The sequence below is a fragment of the Sciurus vulgaris genome, assembly GCF_902686455.1.
Source record: "Sciurus vulgaris genome assembly, chromosome: 16".
Classification (NCBI taxonomy): Eukaryota; Metazoa; Chordata; class Mammalia; order Rodentia; family Sciuridae; genus Sciurus; species Sciurus vulgaris.
The window spans coordinates 45768189-45793105 of record NC_136477.1 but is presented as its reverse complement, the minus strand read 5'-3'; the positions used below and the strand labels follow the sequence as shown (position 1 = coordinate 45793105).

The 24917-nt window shown below is 35.1% G+C and overlaps 1 protein-coding gene across 10 annotated transcripts in view; it reads right to left on the bottom strand.

The window, feature by feature from the left end:
- TBC1D5 (TBC1 domain family member 5) overlaps positions 1 to 24917 on the bottom strand; it is a 578936-nt gene that overhangs the window by 338341 nt on the left and 215678 nt on the right. For all 10 annotated transcript variants that reach the window (XM_079115504.1, XM_079115505.1, XM_079115503.1 and 7 more), the window contains one exon: positions 12374 to 12505. In XM_079115504.1, the coding sequence (XP_078971630.1) occupies positions 12374 to 12470 (97 nt within the window). In that variant the 5' untranslated portion in view covers positions 12471 to 12505. The remainder of the gene's footprint in view (positions 1 to 12373; positions 12506 to 24917) is intronic.

The window sequence follows — 24917 nt, the reverse complement described above, 5'->3', positions numbered from 1 at the left end:
TAAAGGTTTATCAATTTTGTTTATTTTTTCGAAGAACCAACTATTTATTTTGTCAATTTTTTGTGTTCTTTTGTTTCAATTTCATTGATTTCAGCTCTGAGTTTAACTATTTCCTGTCTTCTACTACTTTTGGTGCTGTTCTGTTCTTCTTTTTCTAGGGCTTTGAGCTGTAGTATTAGGTCATTTATTTGTTGAGTTTTACTTCTTTTATTAAATGCACTCCATGAAATAAATTTCCCTCTAAGTACTGCTTTCATAGTGTCCCAGAGATTTTGATATGATGTTTCTTTGTTCTCATTTACCTCTAAGAATTTTTTAATTTCCTTCCTAATATCTTCTGTTATCCATTCATCATATAATAGCATATTGTTTAATCTCCAGATGTTGGAATAGTTTCTGTGTTTTACTCTTTCATTTATTTCTAACTTCAATCCATTATGATCTGATAGAATACATGGTAGTGTCTCTATCTTCTTGTATTTGCTAACATTAGCTTTGTGGCATAATATATGGTCTATTTTAGAGAAGGATCCATGTGCTGCTGAGAAGAAAGTGTATTCGCTCTTGGTTGGATGGTATATTCTATAAATGTCCGTTAAGTCTAAATTATTGATAGTGTTATTGAGATCTATGGTTTCTTTGTTCAATGTTTGTTTGGAAGATCTGTCCAGTGGTGAGAGAGGCGTGTTAAAATCACCTAGTATTATTGTGTTATGGTCTATTTGGTTTCTGAAATTGAGAAGGATTTGTTTGACATACATGGATGAGCCACTGTTTGGGGCATAGATGTTTATGATTGTTATATCTTGCTGATTTATGCTTCCCTTAAGCAGTATGAAATGACCTTCTTTATCCCTTCTGACTAACTTTGGCTTGAAGTCCACATTATCGGAAATGAGGATGGATACTCCAGCTTTTTTGCTGAGTCCATGTGCATGGTATGTTTTTCCCCATCCTTTCACCTTTTGTCTATGGGTATCTTTTTCTATGAGGTGAGTCTCTTGCAGGCAACATACTGTTGGATCTTTCTTTTTAATCCAATCTGCCAGTCTATGTCTTTTGATTGATGAATTCAGGCCATTAACATTCAGGGTTATTATTGAGATATGATTTGGTTTCCCGGTCATTTGGTTCATTTTTTAAATTTTATTTATTTATTTCTTTGACACAACTTGTTTCCTCCTTTATTTGACAATTCCTTTAGGATAATTCCTCCCTTTGCTGATTTGCTTCTTTGCTTTTCATCTCTTCCTCATGGAATATTTTGCTGAGAATGTTCTGTAATGCTGGCTTTCTTTTTGTAAATTCTTTTAGCTTTTGTTTATCATGGAAGGATTTTATTTCATCGTCAAATTTGAAGGTAAGTTTTGCTGGGTATAAGATTCTTGGTTGGCATCCGTTTTCTTTCAGGGCTTGAAAAATGTTGTTCCAGGCCCTTCTAGCTTTTAGGGTCTGGATTGAAAAATCTGCTGATATCTGTATTGGTTTCCCCCTGAATGTAATTTGGTTCTTTTCTCTCACAGCCTTTAAAATTCTGTCTTTATTTTGTATGTTAGGTATTTTCATTATAATGTGCCTTGGTGTGGGTCTGTTGTAATTTTGTGTATTTGGAGTCCTATAAGCCTCTTGAACTTGATTTTCCATTTCATTCTTCAGATTTGGGAAATTTTCTGATATTATTTCATTGAATAAATTGTTCATTCCTTTGGCTTGTTTCTCTAGGCCTTCCTCAATCCCAATAATTCTTAAATTTGGCCTTTTCATGATATCCCATAGTTCTTGTAGATTCTGTTCATGATTTCTTACCATCTTCTCTGTTTGTTCAACTTTGTTTTCAAGGTTAAATATTTTGTCTTCAATGTCTGAGGTTCTGTCTTCCAGGTGTTCTATCCTATTGGATATACTTTCTATGGAGTTCTTAATTTGGTTTATTGTTTCCTTCATGTCAAGGATTTCTGTTTGGTTTTTTTTCAATATCTCTAACTCTTTATTGAAATGATCTTTTGCTTCCTGTATTTGCTCTTTTAATTGTCAATTGGTGCGATCATTCAATGCTTGCAGTTGCTCTTTCATCTCATCATTCAGTGCGTGCATTTGCTCTTTCACCTCATCGTTTGCTTCTCTGATCATTTTAATTATGTACATTCTGAACTCCTTTTCTGTCATTTCTTCTGCCATGCTGTTATTGGGTTTTATTGATGTAACATCTAGATTTGTTTGCAGCATTTTCTTTCCTTGTTTTCTCATATTGTTCAGGTATCAGTGGATCGCTGAGATATTGCAGATTTCCTCTATTGACTTACAATGTCCCTGAAGATTTCTATATATATCCCCCCTTAGCCTTCAGTATGCTGAAGTCTTGGAGGAAGTTGATAATGCGGTGCTCCACAAGGAAGCTGCTTCTCTAGGAGTGGTGGCCTTCAGGTGGGGTATAATCCCTGCTAGTGGGCGGAGGTGCCTCCACTTGTTGACCAATGGTCATCCAAAGGGGACCTAGGCTGCGGGCTGAGGCAAGGCCTGTTTGGGCGTGAGTCTCTGGTTTTACCGTTCTTGTGGGGAAACCTCACCCAGCAGGGAAGGCTCACCCGGTGGGGAGGTCTCACTGGTCAGTCCCCTCCTAGAAGTTCCCCTCAATTTACAGCTACCGCCTGGGCTGGTCTGCCTTCCTCTGCAAAGTTCCCAGGGGCCCGGCCCTACCTCCTGGGCCTGGGAGCCTCACCCTTCGCAGATGAATCTCCTTAGGGTGCCCCTCCTCAGAGAATCTGCCCGCAGGCCTGGAACCTTCGCTCCGCCCTAAGCCTGTCTCTGTGCGGCTCTTCCACCAAGAAGCCTCCTAAATCCTGGGACCCTGCTCTGCACCTAATCGCCTGGCTGCGTGGCCCCTCCTCTGAGCAGCCACCTGGGGCCCCGTATAATCGCTCTGAGTCCCAGAGACCCGCCACACGCCTCGTCCTCCAGACAGCCGCCCAGTATTCCGGTGCGGCCACTAGGAGTCCAAGAAACTCACTGCGTGCCTCCACCTCCCACCAACCACCCGTAGCCCTGGGCAATCAATCACTCCGAGTCGAAGTGACCCTCCCCGTTCCTCCTCCTTCTCCAGATAATCCCCCGGGTGTTCAGGAGCGGTCGCTCTGATTGGCTCTGAATCCACGTGACCCGAAGCATGGGTCCTCTGGGCAGCCGCCCGGAGCTCTGGTGCGGCCACTCGAGACCAAGCGACCCACCACGCTTCTCCTCCAGGCAGCCCCCCTGTGTTCAGGCGCTGTTACTTTAAGTCCAAACAACTCACCACTCGCCTTCTCCTCTGAGCAGCCGCCTGGAGCGCTAATGCAGTCACTGCGAGTCCAAACGACCCGCCGCGCTCCTCCTCCTCCTCCTCCTACTCCTCCGGGCAGGCCCCGGGGTTCAGAAGTGGTCTGAGTCCAAACAGCTCCCCACGCAGCCCCTCCTCTGGCAACCGCCTGTAGCTCTGGTGTAGTCACTCCGAATCCAAGCGGCCACGTTCCTCCTCCTCCTCCTCAGGGCAGGCCCCGGGGTTCTGAGTCCACACAGCTCTCCTCGCCACTCCTCCCCTGGGCAGCCGCAGGAGCCCCAGTGGTTGCTCCGAGTCCCAGTGCTGTGCCAAGCGGCCTCCTTTACGGCGCTCCCAGTGGTCCGAGTACACTGCTCCAGCGGGAGGATGGGTGTCTCGCCGGCAGCTCTACTTCACAAAGTTTCCTGTGTTCCGGGACCACCGTCCCATCCGGGACGCCTTCCCAACGGGTGAGAGTCACCCGGCTGCTTTGAGTTGGTCCCAAGTGTCTCAATAGCTCCTCTTTTGAATCCTGAGTCCTGGAGCAACATGAAATGCAGCCACCCTCTATGCCGCCATCTTGAAACCTCCATCTTGCCCTGTATTTTATATTAGGCTGAAACACTGAACTAACATCTCTGGAGGATGACTGGCAGATTTCTAACTCATTACCTTTCAACTGAGGTCTCTCATTTCCAACTTTCTTAGAAGCAGTGTAATTTAGAGGAACTAGCATGGCGTGTTCATCACTCTCTCATGTCACTCCTTATTTTCACTCCACTTGACAAATCCAGTTTTCTTGTTTGGTTGATTTTTGTTTTTGTTACTAGGGATTAAACCCCTGTCTTTTAAAATAATCCACTTTTTTAAAAAATCCTGTTGCCATATTAAACACTTTTCTATTTACATCACGATCTTTACCTTCAATAAAGCTACTATATTCTTTGATGACTTTTCAGCCTAACAATTTTTCATTTAACCAAACTGCCTTTTTGCTTGATTATCTATGGAATTTTTTTTCATTAAAAATACACTTCAAACCAAGACCTATCCAGATTAATAGAGCTCTAAAGTACTACATAGAGTCAATATGATGTCAAGCCAGTTTATTGGCTAACACTAAGCAATGTTACATTGGATTGAAGTATTTATCAAACACATAATAATTTAAAGATGTGATTTGAGACCATATTACTAATATGGGCGAATTGCGAGCAAACATTAATTAGAAAGGCAAAAAATATATAATATATAGCATTTTAGATAATTAAGAATCACTGTGAAAAGTTTGCTACTCCCTAAACATCCCTGTCAGTCTTAGTCATCAAGCAAAACTTTAGCCCTATTGTTTCCACATCCCCTGTAGGACTCCCATCATCACTGTTCCGTCCCCCTTGACTGAGTTCCTTAAAATTTTCTACCCAGCCCTCTAAGAATCCCTTCGTGACAGCAAACTTCCTTATATTCTCAACCTATCAATGAAATATTTAACCACTGATTTTCTTAACTACTGTCCACCAGTTATGTGACATAAAACCCTGCCTGTCACTAAATCTTAGCTGCTAAAATCTACTGGACATAATCACACAAGTTTATAAGCTAGCATCGCCTACTAAAATGATGGCTAAGGTTCTATCTTCTTATCTAACTCATTCTCTTTTTCCCTCTCCACAAATCTTCGAATGCTCCATATTATTATCCACTCTCAGCAAATAATGCAACTTATCAAAACAGATTAAAATATCAGTGATACCTCATACAATTATTTGCCACCAACCTGATGAACTTACTGTACCCATACACCATGATTTTCTCCTTCCCTCCCATTTTTATACCCAAAATAGCATACTTCCTCTCTATGCTCTCTTCCATCTTTGCTCTAGATTACATCTCCTCTAGACTTCTAAGAACCCAAAACTCCTCTTCTGTTTTTACTTTTTCAAGTACTATTACACCTTTTTTCTCTATTCCTAATATCAGCTTAGAATAGCACATGATTGATTTATGTGAAAGAGTATTAGAGACTATGGAGTCTTATGGTTAAAAAAAAAAACAGTGTTTATCAGAGTCACAATGACTTAGTCCACAGAATGGCTCTATTTTCTTAACTTTCAACTAACCTCTGAAAGTTTTGCTCATTCTTCTCTGACACCTTGACTTATATGACTCCACCCTCGCCTGGTTTTCTTTCTGCTCCTCAGTCACTATTTCTTAGTCTCCTTTGCAGAATCCTACAAAAGGCAGTTGCCACAAGACCTTCAAGTGTCTTTATTTATATCTTTGTCCCAGGTACTCTTCTTGCACTATATGCTCTTACAGAGTGAGTACAACCATTCTCTAAGCTGACAAATCTTTATCTCCACCCCAATCCTAACAGTAAAGTTCCAGACTCATGCATCAAAATACTCTTTTGAATGCCACTAGGCACTTTTAACTTGCATCTGAAACTGAACTTTTTAGAATCTTTTCTGCTGCCTACTATCCCTACTGCACCAAGCAAAATTCCTTCTCTGAATTGCCCATCTCAGTGCAAGCATTACCACAGCCTTAACTGTTACTCAGAAAACTAGATGTCATTTCAAAATGCTCTTGCCTGAATCTCATATCTAACTATCCAACTCCTAAATACCTCTCAGATATTTCCACTTCACTCCATTTCCTATGTAGGTCCCTATCATTTCTCACCTAGCCTAACATCTTCTTAACTAATTGTTTAGCTTGCAGTCATGCCCCCACCACTACATTTTATTCACCTTACTATAGCGAGATAATTTTTCTAAAATAGAAACCTGGTTATAAGATTCCTTCAATGAGAAAGTGTTCAACATCTATAGTAATTAGAGAAATGCAAATCAAAACCACTCCACTTATAATGGTTATTATCAAGAATACAAGCCATAACAGGTGTTGGCGAGGATGTAGGTGAAAAGGTACACTAATACATTGCTGGTGGAGTTGCAAATTGGTGCAGCCACTCTGGAAAGCAGTATGGAGATTCCTCAGAAAACTTGGAATGGACCCACCATTTGACCCTGTTATCCCACTCCTTGGTTTATATCCAAAGGATTTAATATCAGCATACTACAGTAACACAGTCACATCAATGTTTATAGCAGCTCAGACTGTGGAACCAACCTAGATGCCCTTCAAAAGATGAATGGATAAAGAAAATGTGATATTTGTATACAATGGAATATTACTCAGCCATAAAGAATAAAATTATGGCATTTGCAGGTAAATGGATGGAACTAGAAAATATCATGCTAAGTGAAACAAGCCAATCCCCCCAAAACCAAAGGTCAAATGTTTTCTTTGATAAATGGATGCCCATACACAACAAGGGTGGGGGTGGGTAAGGGAGCATGGAGGAGCACTGGATTGTATAGAGGGAAATGAGGGAAAGGGAGGGGACGGGAAAGGAAAGATAGAGGAATGAGACAAATATCATTACCCTATGTTCAAGTATGAGTACACAAACAGTGTGAATCCACAGCATGTACAACCACAGAAATGAAAAGTTGTACCCCATTTGTGTACAATGAACCAAAATGCAGTCTGTAAAAATAAAAATAAATTTAAGAAGAAGATTCCTTTGACGAACTACCCACTGATTGTAGAATAAGGAGGCTTTATGGTCCCCATTTTCAGTCTCATTTGAACTTTAGTCTTTAATCCCACTCTCAAATTCCTCATGTTTTACCATGGGTAAATTCATAGCACATACTGTTTACACAATCTCACTTGGCTAACAACATCAACTCATTTTTCAGGTTGTGATCTAGAAAGATGTCACACCTTACTTGATCTACCACTACTCCAATTCCAAGTTTAAGTTGGACTCTCTACCCATCAATACAAGATTTGCGCATACCGTAAATGTCTCTTGGAAAGTACTTACTATTCTATATCTTAATTGGCCATTTACTTTTCTATCTGGTAACACAAAATTCTGGCAATGAACCATAAAAACAGGGCATTCAGAACTACTTTTATCTTTTTCATTTCTAGCATTCAAAATAATATGTAGGGGGCTGGGGTTGTGGCTAGTGGTACAGCACTTGCCAATTACACTAGCACATGTGAGGCAGTGGGTTCAATCCTCAGCACCACACTGAAGGAAGGAAGAAAGGAAAGGAGGGAAGGAGGGAAGGAGAAAATGTTTAAAAAAAAAATGTGTAGTGTACAGAAGGCACTCAATTATTTACTGAATGACAACACATTTTAAGTGTTGAAAACTTAAGAAAAGCTGCTGCCACAGGCAGGTTGTTGATTCTTCAGTATTTCATATGCAAAATATAGTTGTTTGCTATGTACCACAATTTGGAGCACTTTCTTTACAAAATTTTTATTAAGAGTTACGTGTGGACTAAGGGTGTAGTTCAGTGGTAGAGCAATTGCCTAGCACGCACAAAGCCATGGGTTCAATCCCCAGCACCATCCGGAAAAAAAAAAAAAAATGCTGTAAATGTACATATTAAATATATATAAGCATACTATACATATTCTATACACCCAAAAAATTGGAAAAATGTAATCATTTATTCCCTTACCTTTCTTTTGCCAAGTAATTATTGCTGTGGATTAATTAAGGTGTCATAAATTGACATTTACTAACCAGAAAATTCCACCTTGTCCTTGTGGAAATTTAGACATGCGTCATAATTAAAGAGAAACATGGAGAAAGCAAATTTTAAGAGGGGCCTGAAGGGAAAAGAGGTCAAAAGACAAAAGAGGAGAGTACATTGACTTCAGAAACCTTAAGAGAAGAAAAATTCAAGTACTAGAATAACCAGGAACAATAAAATAGATTTCATACATTAAATTTAGAACAGAATGAAGAAAGGTAGGTGCAATACAGATATACTAAGAAATTATTGATTAATATAAGTGGAGGTGCTCAAACTGGTAAAGCTAAGTTCATTCATTTGACTGCTTATCCAACAAAGCCCATATACCAGGCACTTGGTATATAAATAGTTGCATGGTTCCTGCCCTCAAAAAGGCAATTTTGAAGATAAGAAGATAATAATCAAGAAAATAGATTAACATAAGATTACATATTCTGTGAAATAATATAAGGAAAACAAGAAAAATGCCAGAAAACAATGGTATGTGAGAAGGCCCAGAGTCTAGAACTGGCTTATTAGCACATGTGAACAGGGCCAGACAAGAAAGAAAAAAAAAAAAAAAAACATCTGTGAACTTCATAGTCAAGAGTCTGGGGCTGGCCCTAGCATGTGTGAGGCACTGGGTTCGATCCTCAACACCACGTAAAAATTAAAAAGTAAAATATAGGCATTAAAAAAAAAGTCTGGATTTCATTTTAGTAAAATGGTATACTTATGAAAGAGCTATAAGTCAGGTAAGAAACTGAAGAAATTGAAAAGATTTTTTGCCTTCCTAAAAGGAAGCTAATTAGATCAGGGCAGGAATATAAACTGCCTCAGACAGGTTCCCCTACCTTGGTCAGATATCTAAATATCCTTGGCAGAACAAATTCATCTTTTACTCAAATCTAAATCCACCACTACTGGATGCGGGGGGGTTAAACTAAAGAACATAACAGAAAAGCATCATTTTTCTATATCAACTTTAGTCAGCCAAATATTTTGATTATTACCTATTTCTTCATCAATAAAGCCAGGGCACTCCCTAATAGTTCTAAAATTCTATGGCACTATAATGGAAAGAAAAGTAAATTTAGGAAAAAATTTTATAGAAGGCAAAAGTGGAGTGGCAGAATTGTGAACATCTTGAATTTTTTAAAGTAGGTTACTAAATATTTTATACATAAAGACAGAAAGCTTTGAAACATTATAAAAAAGGCACAGACATGTCAAATAATTATTATAAAAGCTGTAAGAAGGTGAGAACTGTGGCATCTAAAATTGAAGCTAAAATTTTTGGTAATATGTAACAAAATGCTATTTTCAAAAGGAATCTAATAAAGGAAAATGTTCTTTTCTCATAAGCAACATTCCAATGCCTTATAAACTTGTGCAAACGACCAGTTATTTCAACATTATTTAATTAATGTTAAATTGCATTAAAACTTGATATTTAAAAGAAAATTACTTTTCCATTTATTTGATCATTAAAAGTCACATACCAAAAACAAATAATCACAGAGACAACAAATATTTTCCTTTAAAAAAATTATTTGAATCATAGATATCTGGTTATTATTTCCCTATGATCAAAGAACTTGGAATTTAAGGTAGCAATTTATATATATAACCAAATCTAACAGGGTATAAAGAAAATATTGTAATTTCTGTGTTGTTCTCTATTTGAAAAAGGACCTCAAGAAGTTTAATTCACTTGGAAAACATCCCCTAATATTTATATATACATATATATATGTATATATAGACATATATGTAGGTATAGATAGTACTTTTTTCTGTCCTTACATTTTTTTCCTCAACTAGCTATGAAAATAAACAGTGATACGAGGTTTTCTCTCTCTCTCTTCCAATATTACCTGGCAATTCTTATTAATCACTTCATAAATTATCAGAAACACTCAAAGGTATTCTTTCCTTATGAATGTTAAAATTCAGATCTGAGACAATAAACACTTTTTGTTTATTAACGGTGTCTATAACAGGAATTTTTTTTAAATTATACATGACATATTCAGGCAAACCTCTGATTGAGGTCCAGCATTTACTCAGAAAATGAGTTATCTGGTAGGCACAAATTCCCTAAAGATTGTGGCAGAAATGTGGAAAAGGCTTCAAAATACTTGAAAAAAATCCCATGGAAGATAAATTAAAATAAACAAACATTCTAGAAAGGTGATGATTCTTCAAGTAAATATGACAACCCTGTTAAAATGCAATACATGTTTTTCTTCAAAAAGGAAATCTAAGAAGATGAAATAGATACTTTATATAAAATATTTACATATACAGTGCACAAAACCCACTATGGTTAGTAACCTTTATGGCTTTGAAGATCTAGATATTTACATATCTTTCTTTCTGCATGTGTGTGTGCGTATGTGTGTTTTGTATATATTTTTAACAGTTGACAGCTGTTTTAGAGCATACAGAGATGCCAAGCTGAATGAGGGTCTTGATTACTTCAAGATTAGCTATCTAAAGTTTCTATTCATTTTAAGTGTTGTTAGTTGGAAGAGTCATTAGTCACTTCCTTGTCTCATAGAACATCAGCATACATTTACATTGTTAATGAACATTTGGGGTAAATGAATTAATGGCACTTTTAAACATCAATTCAGTCCTAATAACTCAGTATGTCATAGAAATGTTAGGCTAGGATATAAACGAAAAGCCTTTTCAGTAAAGGTAACTACTCAATCTGTAAACAATAAAGGATAAAATTAATTTAAAAAATTTTAACCAGTTTTTTAAAAAATCTCAATATTTAATGAAATAGAACAGAAAAAATATGCAGTTAAACAGCAATCTATATTCTCCACTAAGCATAAAAACCAGAAATAGTATGAAAACTGTATAAAATTATTTTATATACATGTAAAATACATATGGAAGTGTTTGCAAATTCATTTAACTTATTCAATGGGAATGTTTCTTATAGGTATTAATCACATTTAAGATAAAACTTCACTTGAAAAGTTTTCATGCTTACCAGTACAATATTAAAATACTGAAAATAAAATGGTCACATTTTTCATATTATCAAAATCTTAAATGGTAGTCTGTTGACTATGTAAGAAAATGTGAAAATAAAACTAAAATCACAAAGTCAGTTTGGAATTCTATTTTCATTGAAAACATCACTGGTATTTGCATGACGCAGAAGGTATTAAAGATGCATAAAAACCCATTAATAAACACACTCCAGGAAAAGCTTATAAAGAAATAGCCAACTTAGGAGCCAACTAATTCTTAAATTCTCAAAACACAAGCTAATGGCAGCCCTTGACACTAATATGGACACAAAAAATAATTTTAAGCATAAACACACATTAATTACTTTGACTAATTTAAGATATTTTAACATAGACCTCAATATCTGATATATACATTTCATGAGTGCAAAATTACAAGTAGTCACTGAGTCAATGAGTTTAATCAAATATTTAATGAACTACCTAAAAATAAGTATAAGGTTTCAAAAATTCTCACAAATTCATTGCTTCCTTCTAAGTATGTTATTACTATAATTAACACTAAGAAAATAAGAGTTTTGACACATACACATTACTTAGGTTTCAGTAGGATAGACCCTGACTATAGTCTCCTTTTTAACAGTTTACAATTAAACAATCTGAGTATACATCTTTAAAAATATGGCAAAAAATTCAATTATTTGCAAAAGGAAAAGAAAAAAGGAAAAAAAAAAAAGGAAAAAAAATTTTTTTTAAGCCTGCAATAATCTCAATTTGCTGAAGGGGTGAAAAATCCCTGTAAAAACCAATACCAAAAGCCTAATATTCTTTAAAATGTGTTTGAGAAAGGACTCTGCACTTCAACATTCTTATGCTGACTGTTAGGGCAGAATTAGGGCGACTATATGATGGAGAGCGGAGCAACTGAGGCAAAGGGCTGTACGCCACACATGGACCAATCAAACGGGCAGGAAAACTCCACTGACCCTTACCTCCACCTGTCACTCAGCAGGACCCCCGCCCATTCTGGCCTATAAAGACCCTGGGCAGCCTGGGCCTTGTGCGGATTTTCTCCAGCTCCCTACCCTGACCTATATGGGAAAGGGGGGGGTGGTGCTGGGAATTCCGGCCTAGAGTCAAATTCCAATAAAGCTTGCTTCAGCAGCTTTCTGTCTGATTTTATTTGGCCACTAGCTGTGCCCCCCGAGCTTACACTGACATCACTGTTTATGGCTCTCCCCCACCACCCCAGAGAATGACAATGTATTAAACATCTCACTAATGCTTCTGTAATTGAAAGTTAACTTTTTGTGGCATTCATTAGTGTAAACAGTGCTCTGTAAATATACAGGAAAATGTTCTTCTAGTTGCCCTGCTCAGTTTCCAAGTGAAAACTACATCCACAAGGTGGACAAAGCTAACTGGAGCCCCTCTGCTAGGTTTCCTAGCATTTCCAGACAGCATTTGCATACAAAACTCACCTCCAGACTTGTTTGAATAACTGGACAAGGGGTCAATGCCTACTTCTTGTTCTTCAGGCTGCAGAGGATGTCTAGTTTCAGATAAGGAATGATACATTGTACGAACTGGACAGTATCACCAAAAGGAACTACCTAGAAAATGAAAATATATAAAGAAAAATATTTTTTTTCTTTCTCCTATGACAAGGAAGAAATACAAGACTGAAATGATTGAGCAATTCAGACAATAACAAGTTTTCCACAGGCTCCAGGGACTGCGGCGAACAATTCCCATTTAAACAATTTCTCCCAAAATTTGAACTTCACTTATACCCTTTATTTCAATGTTGAACCACATATATTTCAGTAAAATTTTGCACAAAAAGCTAAACTGGAATTTTATAAAATATATATTTTTATATTTATGGCATCTTTTACTACAAAAATATTATATATTCACAATAGAAATTTTTTAAAAATACGAAAAACTCAGTTAATTATAATTACACATACAACTCCATTAGCTAGAAATAACACTGTTACAATTTCTGTGTACCATACATATTCTTCTTGTCTTTGTTGTGGGTATTTAAAATACATATGGTTTTTAATGGGATCCATCATGATAAACACACTGATTGATCATGAGTGTTTTCTTTCCCAGTACAATAAAATGTCTATATTATCACTTCTAATGGATCCCTAGCATTCCGTCATGTAGCTATCACGATTTATTCAACCAATCTCTTATTAGTAAACAATTAGGATGCTCTCAGCTATTTAGTACCATAAACCATCTTACAGTAAATATCTCTCTGTCACATCCATGACTATTTCCTTAAGATAAATTCCTGTAAGTACAGTTGCTGAACTGTAACATATATTTGTAAACTAAGATTTTACAATGTTTTTGCAGATTGTGCTTTGGAAAGTTTCAATATAATAAAATAGTTCATTTCCTTTAGGCTTGTGTAAATAATAGATCTTTCTGGACCAATATGATAGAAATACATTGTATTATCCTGATACTGAGATTACTAAAGATTTTATATTTTTTTGACAACTGTGGTTTTTGGTGAATAGTTTATTGTTATGATTTGAAAGCATGCTTTAAATATTAAGTATATTAAGTCTCTGGCATATGATACCCACATTTTTCTCAAAGTGTGTCCATCTTTTAAATTGTATGACCTAAAGGTTTTTGTGACATAAGTAAATTTTTCATTTTTATGCGTCAAAATATATCTCTCTTTTATGGTTTTGTCTCTGATGTTATGTTTACAAAGGTACAATTATGTAAGTAACCACCTATATACTTTATTTTGCGGGGACTCCCTCCTCAATTCTTATTCCAAATATTCTTTTTTTCTTTTAATTCTATGTAAGTAACACTGGAATTCTAAATTAATGCATCACATGTGCAAGAGGGTACTTTCAAGAACAAGCCAGTAATTACTGCAAATCAACTGCTCAGCTTTAAGGTAGTTCACTTCTTCTGAGGACACGAAATATCTGAAATACTTCTGCAGTGTACTGGACATTTCTGCACTGAACTTCCTGTAGAAAATCACTATGTCTTTGAGCTTCAGACTGGACCAACCTACAGGGAGATGGCTACAGGCTCTTCCGTGTTGTGTTTGGTTTGTTGCAAAAGAAAGATAATATTCATGGTAAATTTTTTTGACCATGAAAAATAATGGACTATCCTTTGCTCTGCTTCATCCTTTATATGTTGCTACTTATACCCAAAAATCATCACCTCTGACGGACGCAAATTTTCTTATTCTAAGTTATTCCAAAATGAAAGCATATTTTAAAAACATCTTGAGTTTCCTAGGTACTTTAACTATTGTGGTTTACATCCTAATTGTCCCCCCAAAGCTCATGTGTAAAAGGCTTGGTCCCCAGCTGATGGCACAATTGGGAAGGGGCAAGAATGTTAGGAGAATCATAACTGAAGGAAGTTAGGTCATTGGAGGGCATGCCCTTGAAGGCTATATTGGCCCTTGTCCCTCCCCTCATCTTTACCTCCCAGCAGCCATAAAGTGGGCAGCTTTGCTCTACCATGCAATCTCCGTCATAATATTCTGCCTTGCCACAAGCCCAAAAGCAACTGAGCGAACCAACCATGCACCAAATCCTCTAATATAAACCTTTTTTTCCTTTAAGTTGATTTCACAGGTACTTTGACACAACACTGGAAAACTCACATGTTAACTTCTTATAATTTGCATCCATAAGGTACAAATTAACTTCTCAAATAAGAATTCTTTCAAAAAATAAACCAGTCTCATCAATTTTTATCCAAAATAATTAAGTAATGTAAGTAAATTTCTATGACAGAGGACATGAAAGAAAAAAGAAATGAGGAAAAATAAGTGGGAAAAGCAAGTCCAAAAAAATGAGTACTTAATTTTATAAGATATAGTCTTAAGTTATAGAGAAAAGATTTCAGTGATACTCATGAATACACAAATCCTTTCCCCAATATGTTCCTCCACTCCATTCACTTTTTCTGTTAAAATCTCACCTTGTAAAAACACGCATGTACATTTCCTCCATTTTTATTTGAATCTTCCAACCCCTCCTCACTCACCCACAATCACGATATGATGTTAAGTCCTATACCCTAGGATTGTGGCTAAAAGAACAGATACAGAGGCTTAGGGAACACAGCAAACTTATATTGTGAACATAAAAATAAAAATTTCTAAAGCCAGAAAATCCTAAATCCATAGATTTAAAATAGTTGTATTTGCTTCTTATGTATGCAAATCAATATGCATGTATAGAAGGAACTCTGGGAAATAATCTAGTAGAGGATAGCAAAATGTAGGTGGATCAGTTATATATAAGTTATAAAAAAGAATCTGATAATTCTGTTGAACAAATTAATATAAAGTCTTCTACAACAATAAGGCACACCAAATTTAAATGCCTATTATAGTAAGGCAATAAGCATTATTAATTACAGTTAACATTTACAAACAATGAATATTGTTATAAAAACACTATAAATGCTTCATGTACACTTATTTTCCTTACAACTTGATGGTGATGTACCTACATTATCTTTGTTTTCATTTTACCAAATATAAAATTGATTAAATTTGTCCACAGTAACACAATTAGTAAGTACTGAACAAGATTTTGAACACATTCTGTCTGGATCTAGAACTTATATTCTTTCTCATACTACAAGGGGGTTTCAATAAGTCAATGAGGTATACAGATCAAGTATAAAACAAGGGCTAAGATACTGAGTCTTTGAATAAATGTAACACCTTTAATTCTGCTTCAGCTTTTTCAAGACAAAATACATATTCAATTTTGTAAGAATTTCCCCTTACTTGTTATTACAAATAATCAAGATTTTAAAATAATTACTATGCAGAATATGCATTTGGTCCATGGGCAACTATTTTTAATGCAAGATTCATATCCTCTACCATGTTGCTATGATTTTAAAAATACAAAGTAACTTATTTAACTATTATTAAAAATAACTATTCCTAGCCAGGAGCAGTGGCACATTCCTGTCATCTGGCTCATGAGTTGAAAGCTAGCCTCAGCAACAGCAGGGGGTTAAGTAACTCAGTAAGACCCTGTCTCTAAACACAAAATAGGGCTAGGGATGCGGCTTAGTGGTCCAGTTCAATCCCCGGTACAAGAAGGAAAGAGAGAGAGGGTGCAGGGAGGAAGGAAAAGAATGAACAAACTATTCCAAGTTAATAGCTAGATTTCCTTTAAATTTCTTTAATATCCTAAACCACATTTTCATAATTTCATTCCCTCAAATTCATTTTGTATTATACTTCCACTATTACGGACTTCACATACCTAAAATATATAAATAAAAGGTTTCAGGAATTTTATACTTTATGAAAAACAGACAACTGACAAGCAAACTGATATCAAGGTATTTCAAAAGGGAACATCAAACTGGGTGCCATGGCATGTGCCTATAGTTCTAACTATTCAGAAGGCTGAGAAGCTCAGAAGTTCAAGACCAGTCTAGACAACATAGAAGATCCCCTTATCAAAACAAAAACAAAAAGGGAGATTAAAAAACAAATTTACCAGATTTAGTGACAGATGGCCTGTAATCTCAGCTACTTGAAAGGCTAAGGGAAGGGAAATACAAAAGTTTGAGGCTAGCTAGGGCAAAGTAGCAAGACCTTATCTCATATTAAAAACAAAAACACAGGACTTGTAGCTCAGAGGTAGAGTGCTTGCCTAGCAGCGTTGTGGTTCAACTCCCAGAACCAGAAGAAACTGAAAATAAATAAAAATATCTTTATATATTGAAATAAGATAGTCTACAAGAGGATGATGTTCATATATTCATTCAAGGTATTATAAAATACTGAAAAATCTTTCTAACAACATAAAGGAAATTAAATTCACTAAATGGTTCAATGAATTTAGTTTCAATTATAAATTGTCAGTATTTGGCAAAACCCGAATACATTAATCTACAATCATTCTATATAATCAGGCATCCACTAACTCCTAATTTATTATGGCTATAGATTGTGACTGAGGTACCAAAATGCTTTTATAATTAATCAAAGTAAACCTGATAACTATTAATAATGAGTTATTTTCAAGCAGTCTGTTGAAGAAAAAGTATGGAAAATGCTCTTAGTTTTCTTTTAATTAGAACTTAAATAATGACCTAATTAAAAAGGAACTTATTAAAAAGTTGGCATTTTTGGTTGCTTTATTTTAATATCAAGGGCTATTTTAGCACTTTAGAATACATGAAAATACTCAAGTGTGTCAGTTATCACTATACTGATTACCTTATAAAAATCAGAAAACATTAAACTATTTGAGAAATTCTCAATTTTTTTCATAAATATACCATAATATCTAAACTACAAAGCAGAATAAATATCTTTAAATGTCTCTTTATTTTCATATTTATTACAAATAAATTCAGTACCTTTATCACACTAATATGAAAATATTAGATTAAAATTCATATAAAAATGAAGGTAGTTTGTGTTAAATTTTAAAAATAATCATTATAAAATTCAAAACAAAAATTTTGACACATGGCCCACTACATCTTAAATTTATATTATAAACTCTGACTTCTATACTTGATATATCTCAATCTAGTTTTTATATAGAGAAAAACACAGAAAGACCTGAGATATGCCTCTTTGTAAATGAGTACATAAATCCATAATTGATACATTTCAGTACTCTGAAATGCTGCCTAGCTATGCCTAGACTCCTTGATAAAAATGATACCCAATTTTTTAAATAAACAAAAAAAATTTTTTTAAAAAATTCAAAAAGCCAGCAATATACATTCCAAGATACGGAAAAGGGGCTATCTTTACTTTCTTACAATTATTATGAATAACAAGTTTTCCTGCCTTATTCGAATTTGAAATTCAGAAAACTCGAAACTGATTTTAGTACTATCCTGACAACAGGAACTGACAAATTAGGTAGAAATTTGCATTTCATCTTAAATGCAGTTCCTCTGTAAGGCCAATCTTAAAGATAGCTGCACTGGTTTCACATATGTGATTCTTATAGCCTTAAATCTGAAAAGTTATCTGTCTAAAATGAGGGAAGTTTTGGTCTAATGGTTAATAAAACAGTAGAAGTTTAGCATTGAACCTTAGAGGATAGTTTTAAAATGCATTTCAAACGTTTTAAAACTTTTCTCACATGAACAAGCAGTCTCAAAAACTTCAAATTATTAGCAATGTACAGATAAAATAGAATGGATAATATTTTCTTTAAAATGACAGAACCTTTAGGTTTTGTGTATTTCAGTTTATATTCATTACTTCACTGTTTCTAATACTTAGGTATTGAATTAGCATTCTCAGTTGTGTCATTCTAAAGACATCCATATTCAAAAAAGCTCATAAGCATGCTACACTCATTTAAATTCACTGATAGTAAAGTTAAAAAGTCAAACACTGAAATGACAAAGTAATACTACTTCACACAAAGATTGCTTCTACAATAAAGACATATCAAAGAGTTTAAACAGGCTACCTCCAGAGTAAAATTATAAAAGTGAGGGATACCAGTGTAAATATGTGTTAAAGGAAGCATGTATTTACTATGATACATATTTAACCTGAAATATGACATATTCGCTATAAAACCAAGCTTCTTTAATAGCTCTATTTTCGTATAATAGGAGATTATTCTATAAAATGAGGAAAAAATCCACCATTAAGTGTGGGTAGCTAAAGGTACGGTTGATAGTTGGAAATAATGATGTTCTCTGAAGTCTTAATTACAAGGCAAGAGAGAAGGAAGAAAAAAAGAAAGAATAGGGTTCAATTTTTAAATTCTGTCAATCTTTAATGCAAGAGGGTTACATTGGACTTTAAAAAGATTAATTGACTGTTAAAATCAATCATATGAAAGTCTTAATATTTAATATTGTTAGACTGTATATCAAAGTAGTTTTATTATTTATTTACTCCAAACCTTTCCAGAATACTTCATTTGACAACAGGGGTTCTGTTCCTCACAAGATAAATGCATTTACAATGCCCAATAAATTATATATAAAAAGCATTTGTCTTAATACATGTCATTCAATATTAAATATCACCCATTGGCAAAACCCTAAAACCCTAACTCATTTTTACCAGTCATAAAGTTGTAATATAAAGTGCTGTTTAATAAACAGGTACAGGACAACAATAAGGTTCTACATACAAGAATAATGATCAAAAATTAAGATATTTAACACTTAAAATTTCATGCTGTTAGAACAAAATGTTCAGAGTTAACTATTCACAGAAAATTAACAAACTATACTAACAATATACACAATGAAAAATATATGGAATACATGAGATGGTCAAGTTTGACTCAAATATTTCATTTACAAAATAAAGATACTTTTGGTCTTTCAATATACAATATCTATAAAGTCTTAGGAAAGTGGCAGTTGTGACTACGTTAAAGCAAGGTAAAAATAGTATCTATGGATAACTTATCAAAAAGACCCAGCATAAGGACAAGGGTGGTGCATACTACTGATAAACAGAAACATCCCCTTTGAAGTGCTTACTTCTCACCTGCACTTTAAAACAGACTGAACCAGTTGGGCCTTAATGGCAGTCTTAAGCACTATATACCAACAGTGGGAAGAAGAACAAAGTTTGCTCTTTCTGTTAAGGATATTAGTATACTTTTTTTTGGTAGAAAAAAGGTATTGTCTTGATAAGTTAAAACTGCTATAATAAAAATACTATTGACTGGGTGGCTTAAGCTATAGATATTTGCTTTGCACAGTCCTGAAGACTGGGAAATCTATGTTCAGAGTCAGAATGGGTTCAGTTCCTCATTTGCAAATTGATATTTTCTTGCTATGTCGTTATATGGAGGAAAGAGAGGTCATTTCTCTCTCCTATACCTTCCATATGAGCATTAATCTCATTAATGAATGCTTTACTCCTGTGGCCTAATTACTTCCCAAAGGTCCCACCTCCAAACACCTTCATGTTAGAGATTTTTTTTGGGGGGGGTCTTCAACATATGAACTGAGGGTATGCCAGGACAACATTCAGTCCATAGCAAGTATGTGAGGTTTAAGAAAAATTATAAAAAATTTTGTTTACTCAAGTTTTTTGCTTCCTTTCTAGAAAAACACCTCTCCTAATACCCTATTCCTAGTTACATCTCTCACCTGAACTCTAATGCCCTCCAAACTGGTATCCTTGCTTCTATTCTTCACTGCTATCATAAAGCCAATCATAACAATCTTGTTCCTTTTGTCAGTTCGGTTGGGACAAGTCATTCAATGCGAGAGGCTTCTAGAGACTCTTCTCTTCAATTACAAAGGTATAGATCATTAATTTTAGTGTATTAAGCAATCGTAGCTGACTCCACTTCTCGCATTCTTGTCTTAAGTTTTAATATGTAATTCTTGTTATAATATTAGAATCATTACTATATAGCCCTATTGATATTTTCGGGAACTTCTAGATGAAATCATACTAATATACCAGCTTCCCAAATCTTTTGGCACACAATAGCCAATGTGATTTTTTTTTTGTTTGTTTTGCCAATAAAAATGGTATCCCAACACTTTTAGCATTAAGTCCAAACTCAGAATGCTCTACCCACACAATCCTTTTCTGTATCCCTTCAAACATAAATACTACTCATTGCTACTTTAGGTCTTTGCACATCTCTTGTTGTTCTTCTGGGAATAGTTTTCTCTTCTTATCATTCAGATATCTACTCAAATCAAAAGCTTCAAAAGCTTTTCCTGGATCCTATTTAATTCATGGGCATATCTTGTCCATTACAACCTCAAAACAAATTGTAGAGGCAGACCACTATGTACCACACCCAACCTGATCCAGGTCACTGCCATCCCCATTTAAAATTTAACGCAGCTGCCATCCAAAATTTAAGTCAGTTCATTTTTCTCTTCTGCTCACAACTTTCTAATGGCTTCTATTCTCAGAATAAAACAAAAAATTTTCACAAAACCCTCCAGGATTTTGCTCCCTGCTACTGCTTTGAACTTTGATCCTACAACTCTTCCCCTTTTCACTCCAATCCTCCAGTCTTCAAGGTGTGTTGACAGTTCCTCAGATGTGTCAATCTAGTTCTTAGCATGGGAGGAGGGAAGAGGGTTGTCCTTCTTACTGCTCCAAAAACATATTCAGGGGACTATTACCCCAATTGCTTTTAGGTCCTAGCTCAACAGTTGGCATTGTTTGTGAGGTAACTGAGGACCACACTCCCAGGTATACAACATTATAGCCCCCAACCCAATCCCTTTACCAGTTTTACTTTTCTTATAACATTTATCACTATCTAACATGACACATTTTTTTTTAACTATGTGCAATTCCTGTAAGTTCCAGTAATGCAAAGTTATCACCCATGGAATGTACCCTTATTTTTTTATTATGGCATTCTGGATAAAGTTTTTGAAGAATCACAATAAAACACAATGAGAAGAAATTTAATTAAATCCAAGTTACTTATTAATTTAAATTGAGTCTGAAAGAGTTCTCAGGTGCATGTCCTCAGATTCATTCACATAGCACATATATTGACACAAAATTAATGTTAAAGAAATTAGAGTTAAGGTTATTTGAGAAGACAGATCCTATAAAACAGACTAGAAGGCTGGGGATGTAGTAGCTCAGTAGTGGAGTACTTGTCTAGCATGCACAAGGCACCACAAAAAGAAAAATGAAACAGACTAAAAACTATGTGATTAAGCTCTTAAAATAATTATTTTAAAGACACAAAGAGGTAAGAGTTGGTCCCAGATAGGACCCTCTCTAGGAAGTGTGGCAGACACTTGTCTGTGCTATTGTTCCAGTACATGCTCAGAACCATAGGAGGGAAAGGTCAGCCCAAGTTCCCTGAGGATCAACAGGTTTCTAAGAAGACTCTTACAGAGCATGTGTGCGCTTTTGCCACCTACACTTATCTGTGATTGCCTCCATAAGGTAGGAGCTGCCATCTTTAACACTGCCCTTCATCTAGAAACCCCTCCCTTTCTCACTAAACCCAAAGAAAATCAAAGGGTGCATGAAATCTGTGCATTTTACTCAACATGTGCTCTTGCTCTTGTTTGGACTGAAATGAGGTTAGCTGGTAAATACACAGGTACAATGGGTGAGAACTGTCACAGGCCCTTTTGTTTCAACTTTAAAAATTTTAATGTAAACAAATTCCTGAGAAGTTAACAAATGTTATGACTTACATATACGAGCTTTATAAAGTTGACCTTCCAAAAATAAATAAAAGGAATATGTATAGTCCAATGATGAGAATATCATAAAGCAATGATTATGAATAATCAAATAAGGTTCATGAAAAAGTTAACCACCACTGTAATTTCCAAGCATCTTTATGCATATTATGAAAAAGGTAGTATTTCAATAAGAAAGACAAGTCTGAAAGGCCTTCAGAATAACATCTGGTTTATATTTGATATAACGTAGACAATATCTTGTGGCTAATCTTTTAAGTCAATTTTATTAAAAATACACACATCTCAACATAAATAAATTATAACTAAGTCTACTTCTCTATTCTTGTTTTGAAAGTGTTTTTACTTCTGTTTCAATTATTTTCTCTTCAGATAAATTCTAGATAAAAGATAGTATTATGTAAAGAAAGACAAATTATATCTATTTTTAAATTTTATATAATACTCATGACTGACACAAAGGTTAAATAAATCATGTATAGGGACATGTATCAAAAACTGCAGTACCCTGTGGTTTCCTCACAATAATAAACATTAAATTTTTTTTCATAAGACAGCACATGTGTGAGTAGCTACATCTTCGTAAGGTTACATGGATCTCCACTAAATAAAACTAGTGCAGACTGTGAATAGAGAGTAGGAAAACACTAGAAGAGGGGAGGAAGGCATTCCTCTGGGCAGGTAAAGTGTCATGTGCAAGGGCTCACAGAAAAGACAGTGCAGGCACCTTCCAAAGTGTAGAGGGATCAGGTTCAGCATAGTGGATGATCAGGTTCAAAAAATAAAAAGGATTCAAGGCACAACTTATAGATGCCCAAGATTCTGCAATGGAAACCACTGAACGCTTTTTAATTAAAAAAAAAGGGGGGGGGGAGATTTCTCCTGCTGCTTTTCCACATTTAACCTTTCTTCAGCTACACTGAACTACAAATCTCAGCACTTCCATACATGTAACTCCTCTGGCAGCCACTACTTTTCTTAGTCACTTGCCACTTGCCCTTAAAATTCAATGCAAAATCACCTTCTCCCCAACTTCCTTTGCCTAATTTTGATTCAGATGCCCACTTTATACTTAACTATTATTAAACACCTTGACATGAACCATTGCTGAGTAAGACGACTGGTTTTCCTCTAATCTGTACTTCTTTTTAAGGATAGTGGACATATTTTATTCATGTATACTCCAAGTAACTGGTATACTACTTAATCAATCAATAAAAAACCAAAAGGTACACTTTGGTGTAATTCTCAGATATGAGTATTAATTGAGATATACTTGTTCTATATAAGTATACAAACTTAAACGACTTAAAAGAACCTTGTAATATGCTGCAGGAACAGATAACACTTTAGGTTACATTAGTTGGGCTACAGAATATGACTTATCCATCATGTTTTTGAAAACTATACTGTAAATATGACCTAAAACACTCATTAACAAATACACACTGGGCACATGTGAGGGCCAAGTTCAACATCACTGTTCTTCATATCAATGCAGCTTAATTTTATACAATACTTGGTGGAAAACTTAATTTTATATAGTAGTGAGCTTAATTTTATATAATACTTGGTTGAAATTAGCACTGTGATACAGCATATTATATTGAAATGCAGTATTCATTTTTAATCACAATTCTGGAAATTCTCACATTAGATAACAAACTAGATTACTAGATTAACTAGATTTCTTTTCCACAGAATCAAAATTCTTTTTGAAATGTCAGCCTTAAAGATCATAAAATTATACAGAATGATGAGGAAACATGCTTATAGTGCATATAAATATGAGAGCACACTAGGCTGCATTTAATTACCCATTCAAACAACAACCTGATCTAACCTTTGACAAGTAAAATAAATGTTCTGAATAATTTAGCTAAAACAAACATTTGCTATTAATGCTAGCTAATTACAGTAGGAACTGGAAAGAAAGGGGAAGAGAGATGACGAAGAGAATGAGAAGGAAGAGGAAATTGTTTTTGATTAAGGTTGAGATCTGCAACTATTCATTGAAACATGATTTTTTTTTCAATGAATTCAGTTCACAGGAAAGGGCAAACCCAATATACATGCTTGATAAATTCTCAGATAAAGAAACATTAAAGGTGATTAAATAGTTCATTCTTTCAGTAGTAAAAAGTCACCTCACTACCATGGGAACAGGAAACCAAGTACAGAAAAATTTGGGTACAATCAGATGCCCTCTCTTCAGGTATTCAATGTTTAGTGAGAAAAGAGCCCAGGAAACAGGATGTCACAGTTAGTAAAAATAACAAAATAAAAACATGATGTCAAGTTAAATTGGAATTTCAGAAAAACAAATGTAATATTGAGATATACTAAAAAGTATTCATTGTTTATCTGAAAGTTAAATTCAGCTGAACATTATTTATTTCATCTGAAACCCTACCAGTTCACAGATAAAGGCAAGTAATTATGGAAAAATATGTAGTTCTCCCATTGCAGGAACTCTGGGATTAAAGGAGATCAAAACTTTTAAAGGGCAAGATCTCCAAAGAACTTACCCTAAGGCAGGTAAGAGTTGTTTCCAGAGCTGCTATCTGAATGGTACTAGAAAAGATCAAAATGTATTACTGTACTGACCCAGACCTACAGAAATTTGTATTCAACTATCTTGAGAAAAGTATCAGCAAAGATATAATAGTAGAGTAAAGGAGGAAACCAACTTCTCAAATGAAATCATCAGCTACCAAATAGTGGAAAAAAATGTAACATCCTGACAAAAAAACAAGAGCCACTGAGGCCCCTGCTAAGTAGAAACCAAAATATAGACCAACCGTATACTGAGATTATTATCTTCACCAC